This window comes from Danio rerio, chromosome 8 (genome assembly GCF_052040795.2).
Source record: "Danio rerio strain M-AB ecotype USA chromosome 8, GRCz13ab, whole genome shotgun sequence".
Lineage (NCBI taxonomy): Eukaryota > Metazoa > Chordata > Actinopteri > Cypriniformes > Danionidae > Danio > Danio rerio.
In genome coordinates, this window is record NC_141028.1 from 13,003,307 (window position 1) to 13,016,377 (window position 13,071).

Here is a 13,071-nt window from a genome sequence, read left to right on the forward strand (position 1 = left end):
CACTTAAGGAATAATTAGAAAAGATGGGGGTGGGGGTCAGTTATTTAATACCGAGAAATAATTCACTCTATGTATTTTAAATAATAATATTAATAGTTACAATAATAGATATTATAAATATACATTTGACCCACTATAACGGTTGAAACCATTGTGAATGCATAATCCTGCCAGTCAGTCTACTTGAGGAAAAAGTCTATAATTGGAAGATCTAGAGCACCGATAGACATCAGGTTTACGAGACTTTGTTTTTGCGTAAAATAGTTGTATGTATTTAAATTTAGCCTGAAAGTAAAGTTAAGTTAGATGCATAATGTTTGTAGTCTGACCTACAGTAACATCTGAAAGAGCTAATCAGAGAAAAGTGTAGGTCAGAATACTCTAAATATCCCTCAAAACGCTGAAACCTGAAAACCCTGAAAACTAAAATATGTTTTATTAACAATATAGATGCAAAAAAAAAAAAAAAAAACATAAATGACTGAAGCATGTATTACACACACTAACCGAAAAATTTTGACCCCCCTGATGGTCAATGTATAATTCGCACAGTGATTACAACATATTCCATTAATCCAGTCCAATAATTTTCCATTAAACTCTTCACATATTTTTATTATGGTATAGCCGTATTACCTGGAAGCACCTGATCTTCAGGTTTCCATGTTTCTCCTTCAATCTTGCGTAAGAACTGAGATGGAGTGTTGGGGAATCTCTGCAAGGCCATTCTCATGTACTTCTCTCTGATAGTCAGGGCCCGATACAGACCCTTACAGGCCAGCTCGAAGTCATCCATGGTCACCTGTAGTTTGGTGAATAAGGGTGTGATTCTGTGCAGAAGGCCAGTGTATGTGCAGTGCATCGAAATGGCTTTTAGATACAAGAAATATGCGCTAAAAATAAACCCAAATGCACAGCAACAGTGTGAGTGTGCATTAAAGGGTTAGTTCACCCAAAAATTACATTTCTGTTATTAATTCCTCACCCTCGTTTTGTTTTAGGACTGCACGGGTTTTGCAATTTTTTGCAATGTAACATTTTTATTATTAACCAATTTTATTATCTTTAAAAAACTTTTATTTATGAAATTATCATACTGAAATAACAAATAATAATGGATATTTTTAGGATATAATACATTTTTCGGATCTAAAAAATGACCAATGTTCAAACATTTAGAAACTACGAATGAGTAAAAACCTGGGCAGATATTCTGAGTCTGGTTGTCTACTCCCACTATTATATGCTTTCAGCTCTAGGTCCACCTTCTAGCCAATATGCTTATTTCACGTGGCCGCAATTTTAAAACATGAATGCGAGGATGCAGTGGAAAGAAACCCGGAAGTATACACTTATTTTACATGGCCGCCATTTTTAAAACCCAAAAGCGAGGCTGCGGTGGGAAGCAACCCAGAAGGATCAGCACTGTAAACATTGCAACATCATGCTGAGGAATACAAACCTCAAGCTATTGCCGCGATTTCAAAGTGCATATATGGTGTAAACATCACTTTAATATTGTTCAGTTAAGTTCAATTTAAGCAATTAAAAGAATATTAGGCATTAAACAACATCACAATCTCTTTAAGAGTAATACGCTTAAGTGTCCTCCTGGGCTTCAGTTCATAGCACCAGGGAAACACCTTGGGGGGTTTCCTGCTTCAGCCTATGTAACCCGGTGAGCGATAAAACAATGCAGTCCTCTGTAGCACATCCTCGTTTTGTCTGTAATAATGTTGTCCTAGTACAAAAATTTTTAAAACGTCCATTTCCCGCATTTAAGCACCGCTGAGCATGTTCGTAAACAGCTGATTTGCCATGGTATTCACCAGTGCTCAACAGAAATGACTGTGATTGGCTGTGAAGGTCATCAGCTCACCGCTCTTCACCAATTGCAAACACAGATACAAAGACATTGGAGCGTTTTAAAGCCGTGAAGATCAGTCGATTCATCAGCGAATCCATCGTCTGTATTTGCACTCGGTAAACATTGTGAAGTGCAGTGAACTGATGACCTTCCCGGCCAATCACAGTCCTTATTGTTGAGCACCTGTGAACACAATGGCAAATTAGAGCTGATTATGAATGCCATCAACAGTGCTTAAATGTTAAAGAGAAATGGTAGTTTTTATTTTTATTTTAGTACCAATTTTGTATCGTGACAAGTCTAATATAGTGGAAAAATCAGTTCAATAACTTGAGTTTGATAATTGGCATCTAAAACATGTGTTTGGGAAAGAAAACGTTAGCTAACTAGTGCCATTTCCCTTAACTTTGGAAAAATTAGGTGCAATATCCCTTTTTATTTTCATTTTCAATTCAGAATGAACCTTCGGGCCACTCGGAAGGCGGCGAAAGTATAAATTTATGTCGCTTTCTCTTCGCTAATAAAATATACAGCCAGGTACACAACATTACTTTGTGACTCAGGCGATACTTCCTGGTTCCATCCCACCGCAGCCTCGACACTGTTTAAAAGGGCGGCTGCATGAAATCAGTCTATAGCAGAACAGCACATAATTGGTAGAACTTTCATTTTGGCGCATCCCTAAAAAGTAATTTATATAAATATTATTTATATTTATATTACTTTATATAAAAGTCATTTTACATAACTTTCGATATGAATATTGCATATACTATTATCGTGGTAACATTAATTATATTGTGCAGCTCTATTTTGTTTTTATCCCCTGAGACCTTCGTTCATCTTCAGAACTCAAATTACAATAAATTAGATGAAATCTGTGAGAGCTCTCTCATGCCGCAATCAAGAGACATGCAAAGTCCAGAAAAGAAGCCAAAAATGCTCTCTAAATATTCAATGTGACTTCGGTTGTTCAATTGTAATCATATGGAGCTTGAAGAACAAGTGGGCAAAAAAAATCCTGGATAAATGACTGAATTTGCCATTATCGTCAGGAAAGCATTGTATTGCTTATAGTAAACACACACCTTCAAGGGAAAGTTCACCCAAAAATGTACCCACTATTTACTCTGCCTCACGATTACAAACCTTTATGAGTTTCTTTCTTCTGTTAAACATAAAAGAAGATATTATGAAGAAAGCTGAAACCTGTAACCATTGACTTCTATAGAAGGAAAAAACTATATTATGAAAGCCAATGGTTACAGGTTTAAAGCATTCTTCAAAACATCTTCTTTTGGGTTCAACAGAAGGAACTTAAATTGATTTATAAAAAAATAAAAGGCGATGAGGAAAAATTGATTTTGGGGTGAACTATCCCTTTAATCTGCCATGAAAGAGATAGGCAAACAGTCATTTTTACAGTGTTTTTGGTGTACAAATGTGTTACTGGAGCTTCATATGATTACGATCAAACCACTGAAACCACATTGATTGTTTAAAAAAAAAATTGGGGGGTTCCTTCACTGAACATCCCGGGACACTTGTCTATTAAGAATCAGAGAGCTTCTGGATTTCATCTAAAATATCTTTATTTGTGTTACAAAAATAAATGAAGGTCTCAAGGATTAGGAGCAAAAATTACCAACAAAATTTTCCTTTTTGATCAAAAGCAGTATGTAAATCAAAACTTTGCATAGCATCTGAATGTCCCAGTCAGTTCCTAATACACATAAATTGAAACGTACCCCAGCAGCATAGTCACCAGTAATGGACACTCTCTGGAAATGAGGGACCTCCAAATAAGTTGGTTTGTCCTCGAGCACGGGGTGAGAGCGGCTGAGATATTTCTTACTGCGTGGGGTTTGGTAAAAGATAAAGTTTGATTAGTTATAAGTATACATTTTTTCAAGAATGAAAACAAACAGTCAGCTGAAAAGTAAATTAAACACTTCTACTTCATATTCTTTTGCTCTTTTTTGTCCCTCATTTTGTTTTTAGTTATGAGGTTGAAATATTGTATTTTAGTATCTTTTGCATATTTTTTTCTGGATTTGATTGTCTCGCTGCAAAAAAAAAAAAAAAAAAAAGGGATTAGTTGACTGCTTTACTAAAGGAAGCAAATTGTTTGCTTTTAAAATGATTAGTTAACTATCTTAAAGTGAGTAAACCTGTTGCCTTAAAATTATTAAGAAAATTAACAATGTGCATAATTATAAAAATTGTTATGTCAGCTTAACTGTTAAATTTTTTTATGGGTTTACTCTTTTTTTATTAAAGTCAACTTCTGCTTTTAAAGCAACAGGTTTTTAATCAGTTTTTTTTATAACTATAATTTTTTGCAGTGTATTACAAACTCTCACAATGTTGGCAAATTGATTTGTTTTTCTAAAAATTGAGAAGGAATTTTAAATATGACCTTTTGAATAAAGGAATATGAAATGTTAAGAAAAGGTGTACAGTACAACACCACAAATATTTTATGAATCTGTTCAAACTTGTAAAATTCAAAATTGTACTGTCGTTTAAAATAGTAAATAAATTAAACATACTGTAGGTTACTACTACTACTACTACTACTAATAATGATGATAAATAAATAAATAAATAAATAATAATGCTTCCCTATTTTTTCCCCTATCTCTCTTATAAAAAAACTACAACTTTTGGATATGAACTTAGGTTATCAACAATAATAAACACATTTAATACTGGCTGATTTTAGTGCTTGACACCTTTTATTTGTCATGTGTGATCAAGTATATCAAAGACTATGCTAAAGGTTACTAATAAAATATTTCTCTCTATTCAACATCACAACAAAATTATATAGGCTATCTATAATTTGCTGTCAAAAGTCAAAATCTTGAGCAAAACAAGATTTTTTTTTAAAAGATAATTGTGTAATGTGCACTGACCGCTTCTCTTCATCGTCATGATCGGCTACGTGCTGGGCCAGCTCCTGGTTGAGGATAGGACAGTCGTCTGCCACATCAAACAGGGAGATCTCTTCACGCACATCCTCGTCTTTGGTCTCTGATGCAAAAACACGCTCTGCGATTGCGCGCGTGCGGTCATCCGTCTCTGACAACAACAAAATGGAGGATATCACACTGGGTTTAAAGTAAGTAACGTCTAAGTTCACCCAAAAATGAAAAGTATGTTATTACTTATCCTCGTGTCGTTTCAAACCTGGTAAAGCTTAATTCTTCGAAACACAAATTAAGATATTTTAGGTGAAGATCTCTCTTACTCCATCGCAAAAGAAATGCCCAAAAACATCCCCAAAACAGACCATATTCATTCAGTGGTTCAATCGAAACATTATCAAGTTATGAAAATACCTTTGTGTCCACATAAAACAAAAATAATGTGTTTTTCAACAGTTCCTTTTCCTGTGTCAGTGACGCGTCCTCCCGGATGCCCGCGCGCGCCTTTTTTCCTAATTGAAACAAAGCACAGGCGTACTTAACCGCCCTATACTGACGCCAAGGAGAATAAACTGTTGAAATAAGTAATTATTTTTGTGGTATGTATGTATTGCCTTACCTTGATAATATTACAATTGACTACTTAAGTCATATGGTCTATTGTGAGGATGCTTTGGTACCTTTCTGCTGTCGGAGGTCCAGGTATCTCAGATTCCACATACAATATCTTGATTTCTGCTCCGACTAACAAAGATTTCCAGGGTTTAAACTTCATGAGGGTGAGTAGCTAATTAATAACATAATTTTAATTTTTTTCTGGTGAGCTAACTCCTGGAGAAAGGAGCACAAATGCAAAACAAGAACATCATGAAAATGAAAAGGTAGGCTTCTATATTAACCTACAGTAAATACTATAGTGTTTTGAACCATACTGTAGTAAAGTACTCAAATGACTAATTCTATAGTTGCTGGGGTGATACAATGACAAAGTTTCCTGCAGAAAAAAAAACTAAAGTATACTCATCATTTATTACAGTTTAGTAGTTCACAAAGATATAGTATGCTGGAGCATTTAACAACAAATAGTTCTAAATTCTAGTACTGGTTGAAAACACTATAGTACTCATAAATTACTACAGTATATTTTTCATGTGGGTTTAAAAAGCACAAAAGCTGATAAGATGCATCAAGTAAGACCAAATAAATATAAAATCCACCATAATCTGTAAAACACAACCAAATTCTATGAAACATCTGACTGGTTGTCATATATCATTGAGACACTGTTGATCTTGGGCATGCTTTTGGTTGAAGTAATGCACTTTTTCCAGAAAATGACTCAACTACTTAGTGACTTTGACCACTAGAAGAAGTTAATCAAAATCTCCCAGCGTGCATGAGATGAACAAAATTCATACCACAACATAATAAATTAGAAATGTTGAATAGAATACAGACAGGATAAAATGAGGCCTGCATTTCATGCATTAGAACAATACAAGTGCAAATGTTAAAAAAAAAAAAAAAAAAACTCTAGTTATATGTTGTTTTAGAATGCCTCCACTATATTTATATCATTTTCTTAGCAAAACATTTTATTCAATTGAGTAATTTTTAGAAAAATAAACATCTGATGACATAAAATATTCTATTTAAGGGTGCAGTAGGTGATTATAATATTACATGCACAGATATCCCAAAAGTACAACATGTTACTTGTTTGCTTATGAACTACAGTGGGGTACAAAATGTTGAATGCATGTTTATTTTTTATTACAAATTGCATTTCTGTGCAAAGTTGAACAACATTTTTAGACTTTCTTATTTTAAATGTTAGTTAAACACCAATATACAAAATTCCTCGATTATTGATCTGAAAACAAAAAAAACTTCCTTTTCTTTGTTTTACATTTTCCTCAACAATTTTGTACCCTGCTGTACACTTTCACCCAACAAACAAATGACTAAAACACACAGATGGACATTTTGCCACGATCTTGTCACGCTGATGCATGTTCTCATTGGTCTTCGATGAGTCCCTTTATACTTACTGCCTTCTGATCATTCATGTCCCCCAGAGTAAGTGAGGAAGATCCGAAACATTGAAAAGAGAAGGAGGTTATAGGTTAGACTGAGTTAGTAAGTTAAACACTGACATTTCAGAAATCACATGCCGGACTATAAGACAAAATAATCCATGATAAAAGACTCAGTATTGCAGGCATCACGTAGAGCAAGAGTAATGATGAAGAGTAATATCATAATAAAACAATGTAAATATTGAAATGACTATTGATGGGTAAAGTTGAATGGGAAAAAATGATATTGAAACCACATGCTTATGATAGACAAAAAAAGAACATAAACAAGGCTTGACATTTGACAAACAGATTTTCCAGCCTGATCTCACGAGGAAACGTAAGTATTTTACTTTTTGTCAGTTTAGTGGCTAATTTGTACAAAAGTGTATGATTTTAAAAAGGAGGCGTGGCATCAAACCCCACCCCCAAGCCCAACCGTCATTAAGGGGTGAGCGAATCGTACTAAACTGTACGAATGAGATCGTACGATTTCATACGATTTAGCCACTAACTTAAAAAGTTACGAATTGCCGTGAGATAGTGTTGGTTTTTCACAAATACCATGTTCTCTTTACATAAATGCTATTATTTGTTATTGTTCACTTTTCCATGACAGATCATGGAAGGATTTTGGTCCCAAGTGTCCTGTCTTCGAAAGCAAAAACTTTCACTTTTTATTTTAGTGGTTAAAAATATAATTCAAGCAAAGACAGAAATGTGCGACATCTAAAAAATATCGAAGACAGGTGCTCGATCAAAAATAAACATTGTAGCAAAAGATTAAAAGAAAATAGTCACACTGCCACTTTAGCTCTCAAAAGTGATATTAAAGACTTTTGAGAGCTGAAGTGGCATTGTGCTGATTTTCTATTGCTAAAATTGATTAATTGATTGTAAATGTCCTTTTCCTGTTAGTTTCAGTTTATTTAAAAAAAACTACATTACCCATGATGCTTTACAGATTTCACCACCAATCAGAGGTGCTTTAAACAAAGTTTGAGCATGCCAAAATAAATATTTAGTCCATTTTAATTTTGATTGTATTATTTGTAATGCTTCATGATGTTGTTGTTCTTTCCCTCATCTTCCCTTAAATTTTGTTCAATTTATTTTATTTAGAATCAAAGTTTGTATTATGTGATTCCAATGGAAAAAATAATTAATAGGAAAATAAATAGAAACCAAGTCTGCTGGTTCACTTCTATCAATACACAAGACGTGTCACTCATGTAACGTCAATATGGTGAATGAAGCCCCGCCTATACAGGAGTCAGTCATTGGTCACTATATAATGACGTTTCTCCAGGGTAATGTTCGGACCAGATGAGTGTTTTTAAGACAGTTTGGTCGTCAACAAACACACTGGAATCTCAGTGAATATTTGCTTCACAAACATAAAAAATTTATCCACATAAAACTTGAAAACTGCACTTAAAATGAAACAGCTACACTTAAAAACAAAAGTTTTTATGGTTTTGTAATCTGTATAAAATGAATGCGAGGTACAGTCCGTCCTATCAAACATAAATCACATGACAGCTACTACTCAACTGCCCCACAAACTTGTAAAGTTAGAGTCGCTGTCATTTCTGTAGGAGGTTCACCGTCAAGACCGAGTTGTGAATTACTTCTGAAGACCAGCACAATCTCATGAAGCATTATTAAGAGGGTGATGATATGTTGAACGGTCATAAATGAGGTTGATGTCGTGATCTTGTTTCTTTCGAGTGTCCATGAGCATTAGCTTGACTACCTGAAAAAAAAATGCTAATTTTGTTTGATTCGAATGTAGAAACTAAACTTATGAGACGGTTGTTGTTTAATTCCATTGGTGATTCCAAATATGTTACGTGATTTTAAGCTTGGCAAAAGGTTTTGGAGAATTCGATGTTTCCCCATTCAGACAGAATGCCTGAGCATACTGCCCAAGAGGTGTTTCAAAGATGGCCATCGAGTGAAATGACTTGCCTTAATGGGACTTTGCTTAAATTAAGCTTAAAACAGGAAAATACATTATAATTTTGACAACTAATGCTCCAATTGTGGCTGTCTGGTACCAAAATCCACCATGTCATGGATCATGACCACAAAACAAATAAACACTTTTTAATAATAATTAATATTCATCCCATAACTCAGATTCTGAAATAAAAATAAATAAAAATCGCACAAAGTGTATCCACCTGGAAATTCAGGGCATATCTTTTGGATACTTCAGTATGGGATGCTTTTTAAAATCCCCATACCAGGTCATGCTCAACGCCCCTTCAATACACAAACAATCATCCGTCTTCGATTTCTGCCAATACTTACTCTTCTCTTCTGCTATGGTTAGTAACATGGGGCAGGATTCATGTGGAGAGGGGCAAAAAAAGAGTTGCGGTCACACACAACGACAACATACACAAACAAAGCATTTATTTTATTTGTTAATTGCCTAAATTCTGTTGACACAGGAATTTGTGAGGATTACATATACAGTGTGTGCTGCAGTATGCTTTCTAAATTTCCCATAGTAGTTCATGCATAGCACCCTTTCAGGTTTGTATTTCTTAGGAAAAAAAAAGAATGTGCATGGCTTGAAAATGCTTTTAGGTTACTGAAATACAGCAAAATAAATTGAGATCATATATTTCAAGAGTTCACACTTAGCTGATGATGGATTATAAAGCTTGTTTGGCATGCTGTCCCGGGGGAGAGCCCTGAGCTCATAAGATCCTCGAGTCAGGGGCTCCCTCTCGTTTGCAAGGAGAGAGGGGAGTTTGAGCTCAGGTAGATCTCGAGAACTCCCCTGCTGTAGATAATGAACATATAGCGATTGCTTTTAAGAGATAACTACTTACTAGGGGTATGTCTATGGTGCCAATTTGGATTAGTCAATTAACTTAAGTTGCATGAAATAGATGTTCCACGATTACTAGATTAAAAACTTTGTAGTGCTAAAAACCGAGGTTCTGCCTAGCCAAAGACAATGAAAGACGAGGGAGCTATACAAGGCCTGGGTAATAATCAACAAGTAAAACGACTGCACTCGGACAGTGAACTGCACCTGTACCGCAGAGTATGTGAACTTACATTTTTTACATTTCATTCTGAGCATTCAGTGCCTGCAGTTTAATTAACCGTATTTAACTGTTTTTGCTGAAATCATTGCTGCGAACAAAAATGTGTATGTATATATGTGTATGATTCAGCATAGCGTGAACTTTTAAGCATTTTTAATTAGGTCCTCACTCCATTCAGCTCTTATGGTGACTGTTAGCCAAAGACGTCTGCGGTTGGCATTAAAAGCAGTGTGGTGTACGGTAAAATTTAAGTTTTCTATTTTTGGACTTGAATTTGGCATCCTTCAGCACAACACGACATGTTTGCTATTGCAGCCGGCCTTTTTTTTTTGCAATCGATATGCGCGGTTGAATCCGTGTGACGTAGGTTGGTAACTCCCCTATATGAAGTGCTCAAAAATCGTTTAAATGTGTCCCATTGCTATTTTGAGGTTTCTCATCTATTGTTTTTTTTTCAGTCTTTTCAGGTAACAATCCAAAGCAATTCAAAATTACACTTTGTGCGTCATCCTTTTTAAGAGATTGTTGTACCTACTAAATCAAGTTAAGAAGAACAGAAATTAACCAATTTAGATGTGGGTTTGAAATGTCAGAAAACTTGCAACCTTAAAGGGGTCCACAGACTATTAAAACAAACTGGTCTATTGTTGCACAAACAAGTGAGCATTTTAGTGACTTTCCATATGCAACATTATCTATTCTTGTAGAGCGTTAATGACAGTGGCAACGGCAGTTTTTTTAGAGTAATGGTAAACCATGCAACCCTAGTGTCTAAAATGTCAAAAATGACAGAATTTTGATGGCTTTTCTCAAAATGTATGGCATTATTTGCTTAAATTCTTGTGTTTCGCTAAAATCAAATAAAACAATATAAAAATCATGTAAAATTACAATAAACAGTTCTCATTCATCTGTTATAAAGGCTGCACGCAAATCAGTCTAAAATAATGCACATCATTGGGTGTGAAACCAATAATTGCTTGTTCATACCGCTGATTTATCTTAGTCAGAGCCTGCTCCAAACGATATTGTTTCTATTTTTAATCCTGGTGACATCAACGACTAATATCCAATCGCAGTCTGCAAATTCAGATTATTCTTAGCTTGCACATGGAAAGCAACATGTCTAGCAATGCGAGTCTGAACTCAACCCAACATCTTACTCAACAGAACATGACATAATCAGTCTGAATGCACATGCACCTTGCAAAATCTGTGTTTTAATCCACAAGTTCACACATTAATATATATAATTATTCACATTCTGCAAGGTGTAAGTAACTGTACTACCACAGCTGTTCACACAGGAGCTTAAAAACCTACTGGACAAACATTTATAATGTAAAAATAAACTTTAAGTGAGTTATGGCATGTCAAAAACCAGCAGGACATTTGAGCCGCTAGAATCTGCTGACAAGAAAAAGGGTCTCTTGCATTTTTAAGCACGCCCTCCACATACTGTAATAAGCCATAACTCATAATCCTCGCTGGAGTCCCAACAAACACTCTTCAACAGTAGCCAAAAACAAGTGAGAACTTCTGTGTGCATGAAAATAAGATCAAGCCTATTCGATGTCATTTATCTAAACAGCACAAATGAATCAATCACGGGTGTTAATAATGCAATATGGCGGGCCTGAAATGTAACGCTTCTATTTTCATTCTGCTACCGCCTTTGATGAAATGTCAGAGGTGTTCAACCGTTTGCTACTGTAATCTTTAAATAAAAGTACCTAAAGATATTCGCATATATAACCAACACCAGAACAAAAACAAAACTTATAGAGGCTAGCACATCTATTGTATACACTTCAAAGAGTTGATCAGAAATAATCAAACACTCCCATCCCTACACTTTCAGAGACACCATCCAAGCAGCAGTTTGTATATTCCTCAATTAAAGGGATAGTTCACGCAAATAATTTTAATTTGCTTATTATTTATTCACTCTTGTGCGGTTTCAAACTTTTATAACATTCGTTTTTTTGTTGCTGAATTTTAAAGAAAGCTAAAAATTACTTAAACATTGACTTAAATAGTAGGAGAAACAATGAAAGTCAATGGTTACCCGTTTCCAACATTCTTCAAAAAATCTTCTTTTGTGTTCCACAGATGAAAGAAAGTCAAATAGGTTTTAAACATGTTTTAACTATTGAGTAAACTATCACTTTAAGTTATGTTATCTATATTTATTTATGCTATCATATGTATGACATGATATACAATATGTTAATGCAGGTGGTGAATGGACACTCACCAGGCACAGCGACTTTAGGCATGTTGGCTGAGGGCTCGTGACACTATCACTCTTCCTGTGGAAAGCTGGCCGGTCCGACACTGCTCCTCGGTAGCGGGGAAGTGTGTAGCCGGACACTGGGCCAGTCCAATATTAAGCAGCGGTTGCCTGGTGTAACTGGAGCCGTGTTCCCGCACTGGATATGAGGGGATTGGTTCTGTGTGTTCAACTCTATTTTAAGTTTTAACTGGCTGACAGTTTCAGGTGACAAGTGATGAGATATTACGCAACTGTACTCATATTCACATACACATACATATACATTCACTGATGAGCCAAAACATTACGACCAGTCGACCATTGAATAAGCCTGCATATTAGTATATAGATGGCATCACCTATATACTATGACAGTGTTTCTCAACCATGTTCCTGGAGGAGCATCAGCATTGCATGTTTTGGATGTCTACTTTGTCTTTCACACCCCTTACAGGTCGTTTAGTCTCCGCGGATGAGCTGATGATCTGAATCAGGTGTATTTGGTGAAGGATTTGGTGAAAGATGATAATGTGCAGCGCTGGTGGTCCTCCAGGAACGTGGTTGGGAAACACTGTACTATATAACTGCAGTATAACTATGCTTCTATATAATAACTTTAACGAGTAAAAGCTATCAGTTACTAGTTAATTAATCAGCAGCTAATTAAGTTATAATAGCAAATAACTAACTTTTCTGAATTCAATTGTAATATAGTAATGTTCACCTTTTGTAAAGCTGCTTTGAAACAATAACTATTTAGTGAAAAGCACTATACAAATAAACTTGAATTGAATATTGAAGGAACAATTCACACCAAAATTCTGTCTTATTTACATAAACTTCTTCGTTTTGC

General features: G+C 35.1%; 2 protein-coding genes across 6 annotated transcripts in view; both read right to left on the minus strand.

The window, feature by feature from the left end:
• Positions 1 to 12,307, minus strand: part of ampd1 (adenosine monophosphate deaminase 1 (isoform M)) — a 30,132-nt gene extending 17,825 nt beyond the window's left edge. Inside the window, exons 1-4 of one of the 5 annotated variants that reach the window (XR_015496936.1) lie at positions 12,201 to 12,307; positions 4,786 to 4,951; positions 3,616 to 3,721; positions 637 to 802 (exon numbers count right to left, since the gene is read on the minus strand). Coding sequence is in view for 4 of the 5 variants with exons in the window: in NM_200893.1 (NP_957187.1) it covers positions 637 to 802; positions 3,616 to 3,721; positions 4,786 to 4,951; positions 12,201 to 12,222 (460 nt within the window). In the remaining variant the exon portion in view is untranslated. 5 annotated transcript variants of the gene reach the window in all.
• Positions 1 to 13,071, minus strand: part of nr1h5 (nuclear receptor subfamily 1, group H, member 5) — a 612,581-nt gene that overhangs the window by 207,158 nt on the left and 392,352 nt on the right. The gene's annotated exons all lie outside the window — the stretch shown is intronic.